The 15,314-nt window shown below is 39.0% G+C and overlaps 1 protein-coding gene across 1 annotated transcript in view; it reads left to right on the forward strand.

The window, feature by feature from the left end:
- Positions 1-15,314, forward strand: part of LOC117422309 (latent-transforming growth factor beta-binding protein 2-like) — a 96,831-nt gene that overhangs the window by 48,150 nt on the left and 33,367 nt on the right. Inside the window, exons 6-9 of the mRNA XM_058987902.1 lie at positions 88-285; positions 1,931-2,238; positions 3,024-3,126; positions 13,133-13,207. Of these exons, the coding sequence (XP_058843885.1) occupies positions 88-285; positions 1,931-2,238; positions 3,024-3,126; positions 13,133-13,207 (684 nt within the window). The remainder of the gene's footprint in view (positions 1-87; positions 286-1,930; positions 2,239-3,023; positions 3,127-13,132; positions 13,208-15,314) is intronic.

A 15,314-nucleotide genomic window follows, 5' to 3' on the forward strand; every position in this document is an offset into this window, starting at 1 on the left:
CTAGTAAATTAGTTTTAGTTTGCAGGAGAACAGAAGCACAGGCCTTCTACCTCTCTTGCTAATGACTTTTCTGCAATTTCCGTACAGATTTCTGCCAGATTCCCTGCATGAACGGGGGGCGCTGCATCGGACGAGACCAGTGCTGGTGCCCATCGAACTCCACAGGGAAATTCTGTCACCTTCCAGCCCCATCTCCCGAGAAACAACATGCAGCCAAGGAGAGCAGTCAGGCTGCGAGCAATTCATCACATTCCATGTATACCCTGCCACTGTCTAACCAGCTAGGTAACAATGCTCAGATCACTGAAATTGTTGCTCAGTGGGTCTTGCCCGGTTGTCAGGTCAGATACATTGACGCAAGCCCTTGCATATGCTATACCTCTGTAATTAGTTTTGAAATAAATTTGAAGACAACTGGCATAGCTGTTCTGTATTTTTTTTTAAATCTAAAAAACACAGTATAAACAGCTGTTTTGCAGCATTTTAATATATAGTTTACTTTTGTCTGCAATTTAATGTGTTCAGAATTTAAATGAAACGATGTACAGTATAACCTAATGTATTGATCACATAAAATGGTCCAGTTAAAGCACGACAATAACATACTATTGCCAAATCCTGCTTAGGATTTAATGACTGCAATACCAGGAGCCAGTTTCACAAAGCACTGCTGGGCAGTAGTCTGCTAGATCAAGTTTCATTGTTTAAAAGCAAACCTTTGTGCTTTATTCTTATTTATACAAAACTGTACCATTCTGTCTTAAAATATTGGGACACATTCACAAAACACTGAATGTTTTGTGTTTTGTTTTTTTTTGATTGATTGATTAAGCAAATCAAATTAACAGTTTGCAAACCCACTTTTTGTAAAGTGTATTAGAGAGGGGTTTGTTTCCTCGCAGCCTGTTAAATGTTAGAAGTGCTTTGTGAAAGTGGCAGTGCAGTTCATATCTAAAGTGTCTGTGTTCTGTTGTCTGTTGCTTAATAGCACTCCTGTTTACCAGTGTTTTTCCTAGACTTCATGCCAGGGCATCAGGTATCTCCCCATACCAGCTGTGGACGTAAAAAGTGGTTTAAGCTGAGCTCGTTCACTATACTGACCCAGACGGGAATGTTGTTTTTTATGAAAAGTATCCACTGCTGATGGCATGCAATTAATGCTCCGGAGTAGCTAGGAGCACAGAATATATGTGTGTGCGTGACACTCCACACAAACTGCCCATTCCTGTAACCATCTGCTGAAGAACACCCATATGTAGCTGTGTGTAGGAATGGGAAATATATTACTTAAAACATCAATCCAGCCAGCCCTATAAATATGTAATAAGCCCTCGACTACAGTAGCTTATTTTTCCCTCATGGCTTCCCTTTGTGGTGAAGTACAGTAACTGGAAGCAGAAGCCAGATGAGATGTTGTAAAATCTTTGAGTATTCTTTCATTTTCTTACCCCACTCCCCCACTTCACAAAACTGCTTAATCAAAAAGAAGTTGTTGTGGCCTAGGGACAATGATGCAGTATGATTTAATATACAGCTGTTAGAGTCCTTCAGATCCCTCTTTATTGGGGGCTGTGTCCTGCTTGTAAGTTCCATGATTTAGGGTTGATTTTTAGATTCATGTTTGGGTGCTTTGCAAGGAAAATGGCAATGGTCCAATTGACTCAACAGAATCATCTGTTTATCTCGTTTGAGAGTTGAGTTTACAGGATAACTGTGCGGTAGATGCAGTGCTACTTGTAAAGTTTGTCCAGTTTATTCAGTACCATTTCCAGATCTGAGATGTAATTTGATTGTATTGACCTGAATTAACCAGAACCTGGACTTGATTTCATCTGAAATATGTGCTGTGCTGTGATTTGATATGTCTGTAATAACACAGTTGTAGCTCAGTTCAACTCTATTAGCTAAGTTTGATCTCTTCTTCCTGCAGCCTCCATTTACCCTTCCTTGGTAAATGTTCACATTCAACACCCTCCTGAAGCGAGGGTGGAGGTCCACCAGGTGGCCCAAGTGAAACCGGGTCAGGTTCCTCCCAGAACGCTGGAGAACAGCGTTGAGGAACAGCAGCCTGTGCGCTCAGTGCAGCAGAGGTCCCAGCCAGCTAATGGGAATGGATACTCCAAGGATCATAGCTACACCAATGGGAACAGCATTGGGAATGGGAACGGGCACTCCAGACCGCAGACCAGACTGAACGGATACATAGGAAGATGTTTCCAGGAAACCATTGATGGGCAGGTGAGTGTGAGATAGAGGCAGCTAATTTGCCAAATAGGATTTGTTTGGTCAAAGTGCCTAGTAACAATGTGCCTAATTACAATGGTCATGGCACGTACAGCACAGTAGCTAAAATATTTACAGTATCGTCGGCAACCAGACATGTGGAGAAGCAATTCAAAAGGAAAACTGAGTGCTTGGGAATATAGTCAAATTGAAGTTGAAGTTTTTCACATTTTAATATTACTTATTACAACTATTCATCAATCATGTATTTACAGTATAATGACATTTCAAATCATTCCTGTAGGGCAAAACGCTCGCTGGCAGTATAGCACAAAGGGGTTTACATTTTTAATACAAATGACTGTATAACTGTAACTAATGTACCGTCAAAAAGTTCCCTTTTTTTTTTTGTAGAAAGCCACTTTTGTTAACAAATTACATGTTCATGAATGTGCTTTATTCTTTTCAAGCTTTGCAAACACAGCAAAAGGAAATTGCACTGTTGATGTTACAAAACTAGTAACACACACATCAATTAAGCTAGTTGCTTTTCCTTCCACGCAAAAATAGTGTAAACGTGAGTTTAATCCTTTCCTCCTTAGAAATGGGATTGTTAAAAAGAGATTTTTATTTTATTTTTTTTTACAGCTAGACCACAACAAACTGACCAGTTCAACCTTTTTTCAATATCAGAGAATTTTACAGAGCTGGCAGCAGTAACTGTATCCTCTTTCTTCATGTAATGCCTGGTGTCGGGCTTCACTGTGTTTTGTTTATCTAGTTGTGTGTTTCCATTGCAGTGTGGTAAACCCCTTCCTGGACTGACCAAGCAAGACGATTGCTGTGGCAGTATTGGAGCATCATGGGGACTGAACAGGTGTACGCAGTGCCCTTCTAAACCAGGTAAACAACACCTCATGCAGTCATTATAATGTCCACATACAAGAAGGAATATGTACTGTACATTTGTCAAACCCAACACAGAATATGTTCAGAAATGTATAATATATTTGTTTAAAAAAACGCAAATTGTAATAAAGTATCCTAAGGGTTACAATAGTAATGTCCATGCTCAGAAGTTGTGGGATGGTGCATGTCTCTTAAGAATCGCGATATAAGATTCTTTGACATGAGTGTTGGTTGATGGATCTACTCCAGGATATCCTAAGGCAATATTTAGTCATGCTTTGATTTGTTGCCACATAACTACTAATCAGGTTTTCAAAGACTTCTTGTTTAATAAAGGAAGTTTAACATTAATATGCTACATCGATCACTCCCTTGGGTTTGTGCCGGCTGTAAATGGCCAACACTAATTGCCTCTTCCTCTTCATTTGCTGCTATTTACCATCTAGGTAAGTATTGCCTCATCATACACATGCAGCATTGTATTTGTGTTTCAACAATGAAAAATGAGCTGACATAAATAACGTAGAAAGGCAAGAATGTTCATTTGTTTAGGAACAAAATACATTGTTCCTTCTTAGCAATGTGGAAAAAACGTGATTCCTCTGCAAAGGCACATGTGGTTATTTTTGCTCTCATGGTGGGGTGGGGGCATGGACAAGTGTGATGGTTACATTGCTTACATTGCAATTCAAGGGTTAAGCATACAGTCACTGACCTTGGTGACCCCGCGGCCACCTGAACATCACTTCATGCTTTCACAGGTGAAAAGTGTGCCATCTGACTTGCATGTGTATTCTGTTTTTCTTACATTATATTATTGGCACTTTGAATCTTGAGACAGAGCTCACATCCATAACCCTATTAGCACATAAACTCACCCTTGGAACGTGTTGAATTGTGGATGTCAGCATGACAATAGGCAGTACCACGTTTCTTTCTTTGGTTACCCTCATGCTGGGTGGTTCAATTGTTTGACTAGTGTATTGACATGACTAGTTCTGCGCCGCAGAGCTGAGAAGCTTCACATGTAGCAGCTGTAGACCATGGCGTATGGTGTGTTTGGCCCCTTGAGGTGTCCTGTTGAGGCCACTTTGAACACCCGTACTGTTGCTATCTGAGACGTTTCATCATTGCATGCTTCTTTTTCCTCTCTCTGCTTAAGTTACTTAATTTAAAATGACCAGTATATCTCATCGCTTTTTGTCCAGTTGTGTCCTGTTCCGTAACTATTCCTAGTTTTAAATATGTAGTCTGTAGTCTTCTTTAAGTTGCATTACTGAGAAGTTAACATCAACTATGAATTATCTTACTTGAATTCCAAGATGAAGTCTTTAGGTGCAGTCTTCACAGAAAAACACCCACAAGGCCTGAGAAACATGTGTCTAGTTATCCTGTTTGTTTTGAAGCTACAGCATTGGTTCAGATGTTTTGGGGTTTTTTTCCCAGTCAGATACTGGCAAAATAACCCAGTTGATGTCAATTGTTTTACTGCATTTCCTTGAACCATTATCAATGCAGAGTGCCTTCAAAATCTTGAAAATAGCAAGAAGGAAGGAAAAACAATGTGTAGTGCAACCTTCATACCCTCTTGACGTATTATGGGAAATCCAGGGCATTTCCATTGATATTCAAATTGCTAAAATTTGTTTTGGCTCCCAATGACATGCCTTCGATCTGAGTCCTATCACATATATATTATATATATATCCTTTTTTTTTTTTTTTTTTCCAACCAAGTTTTTATCGTCAGAAAGAGACTATGTAAAAAGAAAGAAGCTTTGATGGGAGCAAGCTAATAGCTTCCAAATGTGCTTGGAGTGACAGTAAAAAAGAATATGTCGTAACCAGTAGGCAGCTGGCCAGCACAGAAACTGAAAATCATAATTCCTTGTATTCTTTCTTCTTCATATACTGTAGAAACAATTCAATAAATGCCTTTGATGGTAAGTTTATAAATGCCTTTGATGGTAAAATATTGTTTTGGTTTCTTGGCTGAATTAGGTTGCTGAAAACTTGATCGTGTTTGTGCAGCTTAGAGCTCAACAGAGTTTGCATTAGATTAATAGACCTTGGTTTTAATAGTGTTATTTCAATTTAAAAATAGATCACACCAGTAAACAAGAGGGGCCCAGGACAAATACACATTTCACATCACTCATTCACACGCACATTCCTCATTGGTCAGTGCTTACAGCACATATGCTTTGAGCAAGGAAAGAATAATGACTCATTCATTTTAAATGTCCAGTGCTAACCAATTCCAGAATTCAGAAGCTCTGTAACTAAAAAACGTCTAGCTGTGTTCTCATAAGAAGAATTTCCAGTTTACAGTCAATTTCCCCAGTTTGCTTTTCACAGTTTCAGTATAATACTTTATTTTAATGAATAAAAAAATGTATTTATGTATGCATGCTGTAACTTTGAATTTCCACCAGCTGTTCTTTTCCAACATCCTCTAAATTGTGTCTCTTTCTTTCTTTCTTTTTTTCTTTTTCTTCCTTTCTTTCTGTTGTACAAAGATAACTTTCGTCAGATTGAACAGCCTTATGCTGTAGATACTCAAGTGCAAATGCATTAACCTAATTTAAAATCAGTGTCCGTCTCAATGCCACATATAAAGAGCAACCTTCGCTGTGGGATGAAATTTTCAGTCATCAGCCTTTTGAGGGTTAGCTGAGGCTTGCTGTATAAAAAGCGTGTTTCACAGATTGCTTCCATGTGGCTGATTAATGCACAGTTAAATTTGCCCCCACCGGCTCTGTGGCAGTGGTTAGATACCTCTCGTGCAAGATACCATTACCATCTGTTCTAATAAAAACGTATCCAGCTCAAGGTTGTGATAGTCAGAGTAGGTGGCACAGAGTGCATTAAGGAGCTGAAGAAAAAGCAATAAAACATGTCTGTGCAGCGGCAGCGATTCCTATTGTGCAACCCGTCATTGACACAATACATAATATGATAATATAATCTCCAGCATGAACATGAGGTCCCAAAAAGGTGAGGGTGGCACTTGATTTAACATACCGGTTTACCTAACTACAGTGTGTAAAATCCTGTTGTGAAAAAATAAAAGTATTTCTGTAGAGAGGAAAGATGACACAGTGGTGACCTCATTTGGTTTTAAAAAGACATGGTATAAAACTTTTTAAATAAGAATATAACAAAGTGCTTGTAATCTTTTATATGTTACTATTCTTTTTTTCATAGCACTTTCATTGGGTTCATTAGATGAAAGGAGTCTCAAATGCCTGTGTATGCGTGCAATGTATTTATGAATTACACATATATGATTCACCAAACATGACTTGTTTTTTGAACCAGGCTGCACTGGTTGGTAATCTTCCCACTTGTGTTTCCACACCAAGAAATAAACCCCCTTGAAGGAGGTCCTGCGAGGCTGTGCTGTAGATTTCAAGGGCTGTAGTGATTTCCAAATCGTAACAGATACTCTCCCTCTGTGAGGCGGGGATGCCTTCAACTCCACTGCAGCATTATAAAAGATTAGCTTGGTTTAATAATAAAAGCAAAACTGCATTGTCATAAGCTGATCTTCATTGATCACAAGCGATCCATAAAAAGTACAATACTGTCAAGATAAAGTTTAAGGGATTTTAGAAATACTAAAAGAAACTTCAATGAAATGACAAACGTTTCAATTTTGAAATGTTTCCAGAAAGTCATTGAAAGACTTCAAGTTGAAGCGTTTGTCAATGAATTCAAGTTTTTTTTATTTCTAAATTTAGCACTGTTGAGTGTTTTAATAGTCATTAAAGTATATATTTTTTATATAGTTAGATATTGATTGATAGTTATAACAACTAAATGTATTTTGTTTAAAAGATAATCAGTAAAGGAAGTATCTAAAATCAACTGCCTGACCAAAATATATATATATATATATATATATATATTATATATATATTTTTTTTTTTTCATGAATTAGAAAAAGAACATTTTTAAAAAAGATGACGGAAGCTGAGAAAGCAGCAGCTGTTCTGTGTTCATTTATCCGGTTAGACCTTGGCTTCCAGTACTTTCAAAATCTCTCCTCCAGCATCTTCCACTGAAAGCTGCCATTGTTCTCTTTAGGAAGTGGTCCATTGTATTAGCACTTACCCAGATAGATTGTAGTGGTGCTGGTTAACTCCCTGTGAACACAGCCTTGCCAAATGGTTTAGTCCTGAGGACCTTGCATCGCTGTCTTCCCCGCAGTCTTAAGTGAGCTCCCTCAATGGCTCTTTGTTTTGCTTTCTCTGTAATATGCTATAATAAGGGCAAGGTTACACAAGCTGCTTGTATGTGATGTTGAAACCTTTATCCTTTCGTAAATTAAACTTTTATTTTGCTGGCTTTTGTTGCTACCCTCCTGTTTCTGTTTCACTACAGCCAGTATATCAATTTAGAGCACCGGTGTCCTCTTTAAAGTGTACAGAAGCACTGCTTGTTTTTGAAGAGGAACTCCTGCAGTACTACAGTATTAACCCCATCTGTCGGTTGTAAAGAAACCTCATGGATTCTTTTTTCTTTATCAAGTCACTGTCTGTGTGTATTGCTGTTCTAAAGATACAGCAATACAAAGATTTTGTTTTTCACATGAATAACTGTCTTCTGACATCCAGTAATGATTTCTTTTTTTAGGTTGGTGTAAGAATCAGTGCTGTTGTAATGTATGTGGTGCTCAATACATCCTTCCCTCAAAGTACCCTGGTCCTAACTCCAGCCCATTGTCTGTTGTTTCTTGTTGCCTCCCTAACTGTACTGCTTTGGCCGCAGGACTAAACTGAGCATGTACCCACTGTGTCGTTTATTATCCATTCAAGCTCTGCCTAGCTGTTTTGGATATACTGTTTCAATTTTTGGAATTGTCTTTCTTCCACAGAGAATCAATTCTCTCTAAATGGTAGGTCTGTCCCATGAATTTTTCCCTGGGAGGCTGCATTTCAACTCCCCTGTCTAAAATAAATAAGCTGCAAGCAGTTCGAACCCAACCCACGAGGTTCCTGCTAGTGGTAGAGATGTAACGATGATCTCAGCAGACGTATTTTTTTTTTTCTTCAAAGCAACATAGCTGATGTGAGGAAATCTAAAGCATCAGGGTAGAGAAATTTATTGAAACATTATAAGGACGCACAGGGTCTATAAAACTTGCCTGGGGTGGAGTGACTGTAGCCTTGGAACTTGCCACATAAGATCATTATTATGTGGGTGTTGGGGACTGATGCTCCGCAAGCTAAATAAATACTTGACTCTGATTTTTCATGCTTCATTAAAAAATACCAATGTTAATGCACTCTTCTGTACAATCACAAAGCTGCCTGGAAATAACTAAGACACTCACGATTTCAAATGAGTAATGCCATAGAAAGGTTAACTTCAGATGACCTGTTCTTCCCTTTTTGCTTGTGAAGCTCGGTCATGCAGCTTGTAAAGGTTTTTTTTCACTTGCATTGTGCAGCAGGGAATTGTACCAGTTCATATTTCAATTTGTAACATTCTGTTAAAATATATACAAAATCACTGAATCCTTATTAATAGGTTTTTTAATAGACTATTTATACTATACATGTGAAGTGGAATTGTCATTTTTGTTGTCTTTTTTTTATACTGGAGGGGATAAAACAGGACTTTTTTGTATTTTTTTTTTTTTAAATTTTCACCAGGTAATACTGTGACAAATATAAAAAGCTGTATATGAGCCAACAACCCTGTGACCAGAGTTCAGTTCCCTCACCTCAGCCCTACGAGGATAAGGAGGGGTTAGAATAGAGAGGGGGTGTTAAGAGGTGACCTACCCTGGGTGGCTTACCTATGAGGCACTGTTGGTCAGCTGAATGCCGTTAAAGTACATTAGTGGGGCAGTGTGGGTAAGCTGATCAATCAGTGTGCCTATGGCACCCCTGCTCTGTGCTGAATTCACTGTGAATTTTAAGGAAAGAAAGAAAAGATAACTACATGCACTCCTTAATTCTTTGTGTAACCCTCACAGGGGTCTTCATTTTGTTCCTCTGTGAGCATTCAGGATGATTAATGTGCAGTAAAGAACTCTGAATAGGTTTAATGAGCAGATTTTATTTTTTTGCTTACTGTGGAGGGATCCTGAAACAGGGTGGTCTAGTTATGATGTCATTTACAATGGGCTAAATTACCCAGTCGATGCCTTGACTCTTTCTGATGCAGAACTTATGGCCCCACTGTACTACAATAGCAGGATTTCAAGCTATAGTAACCCATTCCTCCGCTGCTGAACGATAGCAGAGTTTAATGAGAATCGTTTGATTTTTTTTCATTGGAATGGAGTGGATCAAGTTGAGCGTAGATTAGGATTCTTTCACACAAGTCAAATGAAATTCACACCCAAGATAAATTGGGGCTGCTGTGAAGGATTTTCCCAGAAGAAAGACAATGCTGTCAAACGAAGTGCAAAATTAACAGTTACAAGTTTAACATGTCAATTCAGGTGTAATGCCTTTCATCAGACTCTTTCCTATGCAGCCCTCCCTCTTTATTACACAATTTGATCCTTTCACGATTTCAAAAACATCAGTCAGGCCATGTTGACAGTAAATTGTACATGTACGTTTCTTAAGGATGCTAATTAATTTTATCCTTTGGTATCTGAGCCAGATGCCTTGACCATGGAGCCCTGAATGAATTCTCAACACTTTGATCCGCAGCGCCTGACAAACTTGGCTTGAAGACTTGAATGTCTGTCTCACATGTGAGTTTGTGTTTCAGCCTGCTTTTTAGCCCCGGTTATTGTTTACATCGTTAAAGGTCATGGCATACAGTCATGAACTTTGCTGGTTACGAAGAGGACAGGGGTTGCTTTTTTTGCATTTCTCCCTTTTTGGATGACGTGCTGTACCTGGTGTTTCTTCCAGGAGTTATGAAGATTGTGCGAATATAAAGAACCGCTGAGCAACCACAACTCTTGACATTGAAGTTGTTAGTTTGTGCTGCCAAGGATTCTGATGCATTTGTAAAATCAATTTCAGCTCAGTGGTGACTAATACCACTGTCTTTCTGATCAGTCTGTCTCAATAAGCTTTATTGAAAACATGATGACCATGATGTGCTTGGGAAGCTGACAGAGGTATTGGAGTCCTGCCCTGTTTTAGAAGGTCTGGTAACTTCAGAGCCACAGTAGATCAGGTATGGGGAATGGTAATCAAAAACGTAACACTTGTATCTGTGAAGCAACCTTCTTTTAAAAAAGCTCAACTGTGCCAGAGAGACATAAGGAAATGCATGTTTTTTGTCTGCCGTGGGAGCTAATATGCTGAACACTGAGATAATAGCAGCTGGGATTGGGATGCCAAGTGACCTCCGTGTTTTTAAACCATTAATCTTCAGATTGATGATGGATTAGGCAGCCAGCTCTGTTGTCCCAGCCTGTTTACCCAGTGTCTGAATGCTGGGCAGAGCCTCTGACTCCCGGGGAGGGGGGGGGGGGGGGCTCTGCCACTATGCCCACTCTTAACTCTCACTATTGACAGCATCTTGTTTCCCGTGTCTCGCTCACATCCATCTGGGTTCCACTGAGAGATGGGTAAGCTTCCTTTCCAGTGCGTCTTTTGACGGTGAGGGACCAAAGTGAAAGGGACTGAAGATCTTGTATTAATATTGCTTGGGTCAACGGAGAGATTCTCACGGTCATTATAATGTAAAGGAGAATCAGAATTGTACCGTATGAGCTGGAGACCAGCCGTTAAATATACCTCCATTGTTTTTTTTCAAATGCACATCCCCCCCATTCAGAATTATTGGGCAGCCGGCTCTTAAATGTAGAGTGCTTTTATTGGAGTGTGTTGTGTGGTATTGGAGCATGTATTGGAGACTGTTCAACATCGCAACACACTCATCTTGCACTTGAAAATGACATGGAGGGCCACTGAGAATGCCAGAAATATTTTGGGCTATTATATTTTTAGACTGAAGGAAAAAACAAAGCTGTTGGTGGCTCTGGGGGGTTCAGGTTTGGTTGAGTTCCAAAGTGCTTTTGAAGAGGGTTGAACAAAAAATGGAAGAATGTGTGTGTGTGTGTGTAGGGTATAGTTACTCCAGTTCATCTACTGTAAAAACAAAAAGTATAGTGAAAAATGACGTCAGCATGATTCAGATCAGCCTATTGTACTGTACATATACAGGATTAATTTCTCAGATCTTTTTTTCATTATGTATGACATGAAATAAATGTCATTTTCCTATTACCAAAGTGATTACCTTCCCATTTCCGGCTCCTTGCCATGCACTGTAACTAATCAGCCTTCCTGTTTGGCTAAAAAGCTTTCATCAGAGGCGCACTTCTTAAGCCACTCACTCCTGTGTTAATGTGTTAGTTATGTGAGATGCCTGTGGGGTGAAGGATGACATCATGCTTTAGGTTCTGTCAACAGTTGTATTATTTCAGGTTTTCATTGAAAGGAACACTTGGTATTGGGGAACATTAAATAGACAACTGTCCTTCTGAATGGTGATTCCAAAACAAAAATAGTGTTGCATGAGTGAGAACCCAAGGGCCAAATGTGGCCTTCCTCCAACACCCTCAAAGGGCGCAACTGATTATTAACTGACACATTTTCTATTTTATTGCGGTCAAAAATATGTTTAATCATTTCACAACTCCTTTATTAGCTGCTGTTCTCAACCTTATTTTTCAATTAAACAGAAATAAATGCATTGCTCTTGGTATCTAGCTATTTTGAACTCTGGTTTGTTGGATTGATCTCTCTCTCTCTCTCTCTCTCTCTCTCTCTCTCTCTCTCTCTCTCTCTCTCTCTCTCTCTCTCTCTCTCTCTCTCTCTCTCTCTCTCACACGTCTCTAACCCAGTATTACCTGTCATTCCCCAGCGCTCAGACTAAGAGTCACATGAAAGTAAAGCTACTTATTTTGACCATCCCTGGCTTGTTGGAATTTAATATATTTTTTTTCTACATTCAGGATTGCTTTGATGAACTGCTTTGTAGATGTACAACAATACATTATTGGTTGTATCCCTGACCAGAATTCCTTAACTTCAAGGGAGCAGGTTACCATAATGGATAGAAAGTCGAGGGTTGAGCACAAGATCTGTCTCGCATGTCATTACCTTAACAAACAGAGCAGACTCTGAAAGCCAAGGAAGAGGGACTGTGATCATCCAAAAGTCATTTTTGTGCTACAGTACTTACTTTTGGAATCTCTTTATACGTGAGGTGAAGTGCAGAATGGCTTTTCTATAGAGGTATAGGGTTCTGCTTAATTGCATTTGTAAATGCATAGAATGAGACTTGGTGATTGGAGTGCAGATAAACCACTCAGTTTACCATTTCCTGCATGTGTGATTACAGACTACATTTCTTTTTTTAAAAAGGTATTATTATAAAAAAAGGAACCTGTAATTAATGATACATTGTTTTACAAAGAAAAAAAATAGATGTAAAGAAAAACAAAATAGATAGTTTGGTCATTATCACTTTGCCTTTTAAATGTCTCAATAAAGATTGCAAAGCTGGCCAGACAGCCACTCAAGACCGTTCTGTGAAGTGCAGGATAGCCCCAGCATAGCCTTTATTTAACATCTTAAGGAATATGTTAAACTCAGAAGTTGCACAGTCAAGACCAAAGTCGTACTCTGTTTACTACTAGTTTAAAACATAGCTTATGCCAAGATGCCTTGGGTTCAAAGGGCTTCAGTTCTGTAAGTCTGTTCTAATGTTTTGGAAAGGGACGTTTCCCATAGAACTGCATACTGTCATTTAAATGAATCTGTGGTATAATTTATATTGTGTTTGGATTTTGCTTCAAACAGAAGAGTGTTTCCCAGTGAGGCAGGATTTTTATTTGCAGCTTGCGCCCCCTGCACCTTAAAGCCACTAAAATCTCAACAATACTATTGACCATGATTGCAAAAGAAACATGTCATAAATGCCCAAGTCAAATGTGTTCTTGTTCACTTCTGTAATCCATCCGATCAAAGAATTTAAATTTGAATCATTATGGTTTTTGTTTTTCGTTCCAGCTTATCCAGTGATTGCAAATGGCTTGGTTGAATGTCCAAAGGGCTACAAGAGGATGAACCAAACTCACTGTCAAGGTAAATTATGGGTATTCAGTTCACAGCTTTGTTTTTTCCAGCCATGGCACTGTCTGTATAAATACACGTCCTATATATGGACTGTTCAGTAAGCTTTAAGCATATTGTTTTCCCATACACACTGTTTAAATTTCCATGATTTATGAAGGAATGTGTCTTGCTGTAGGAATTCCCATATGGGGTTTGGACATGTGCATGTTATTTTAATAAATTTATTACAAACCTGATTGTGCTACCGTGGCACATATAGAGGGACGTTTCCACGTAAACTTAAGTGTTACATTCTGTATTCAAATTAGATCCATGCATTAATAGTAGCAAACGGGGGCATTTAGATTTCAAATATTTGTACTTCCCACTAAGAAGTGGAGACGGCAAGGCTACAGTAGGGTAGGCATCTGTAAAGTTGCAGGAATCTTGGCATGTGGAATGTTACGTACTTCATATTTACTAGAATTGACTTTTTGTAGGCAAATATTTATTTAAATGCCGAACAAATCAACTAGTGTTCCATGTATTTCTTCTCAGATGAGATACCATGCATGGACCCCGTGCTTTTGAGCATGGTTTGTAGTAAAGATGTTGCTCCTAACCTAAACAAATTCAGAATGTTCCTCTTTGTTTATTCATTTAGATTCAATTCAGTTAAAAGCAAACAAAAACATCTTTAGCTCCCAAACGCACTAACAAGAACTCTGTAATGAAACGTTACATTCCTCAAACATTTCCAGCTGGTGCATATGCCCATACTAGTAAGTTCATTGTTATTACAATACTTTTTTTTTTGGTTTATAGCGCATTAGATTCCTATGTATAAGGTGCAGAATGCTATTGAGAATATTTTACTCAGAACGTCAGCTTTGATGCTCGTAAGATCTGTACAATATAACATAGGTTCAGCTGACCTATGTTATATGGGGTCAGGTTCCTGGAATGTGTGACACATAAACATGACATTCTGCAGAACATCTTAGCCAGCCAGAATCCAAATAGTGGTAGATGTCCTCTGGGTTTGTGGCAATGTATTATTGCCTTTCTACTAATTATAGTGTATTTATGCTGGATTGCTGTTTCAGCTGCATGCTCTTTTCTTAATTGCTCCTTTCTCATGTTGAGGTGGTACGTTTCAGCTACTTGAGGAGTAATCCAGGTCAGTCTCACCTATGGTGCCTTAATATGAGCAGAGGATCCAGGTCTGGGTTCTACAGTTCAATGAGATAGGCCCTTCAACAGCACAGCAGCCCATGTATAGTACACTGTGGTCCGGAGGGGAACTTTCTTGGTTATTATCTCGCTGGGGAGGAACCCAAGACATCCTGGGCTTGTGGAGAATTTGGTAACCATTTAACCATTGACTTGAGCCACACAAGACTAGTGCCAGAAAAAAAAATATTCAGCACAATTACAAGCCAGATTGTGGATCTTGAAAATCTGTCCACTGATCCCCCTTGACAGCAGCTTGTTAGAGTGTTAAGACTCTCCTGAGATCATATTTATTGTGTTGCAGTACTTGACTAGATGATTGGTTTATGTCATTGCTAACTCATCAGAACCACACAGGGGAATGTCTGTCGGGAGGCATATAGCTTGCGACAGATCGTTTAAAGCCTTAATCCTTTCTGGGCCACTTAAGTAGTTTTATTAAAGCCACTTCTAACTGATGGGGTTGCTAACATCAAGCTTGTTTCAAATGGTAAAGGTGCTTTTCATTTAGGAACCTTTTATATAATTGAATATGAAATATAACACAATTCTACCATTGCTGTTTTCCACCACAAATCTGTTGACAGGGACATTTCAAATGACCGCTGATTTCAAAGAGCTATCAGGGTTTGCCAACATGCTCAGTCATTTACCTGGCTTTGATGCTGCATGCTCCTGCTGATCACTGATCACTGATCCACAAACCCTATCCGGTTCCTCAGAAACATTCCCTAAATTATTTTAAATCCCTGCCTCAGAAAGACTGCCAAACCCTCAAATGGATTTTTCTCTAAGTCTGTCACTGTTATCAAACAGAACGCTTTGGTGCCAAAGAATGAATTGAATTTTCAGTCCACTGTTGAAACGTCTTCTGTCATTTCTTCATCTGGATAGCTGGCATGTG

The sequence above is a fragment of the Acipenser ruthenus genome, chromosome 15 (assembly GCF_902713425.1).
Source record: "Acipenser ruthenus chromosome 15, fAciRut3.2 maternal haplotype, whole genome shotgun sequence".
NCBI classification, from domain to species: Eukaryota; Metazoa; Chordata; class Actinopteri; order Acipenseriformes; family Acipenseridae; genus Acipenser; species Acipenser ruthenus.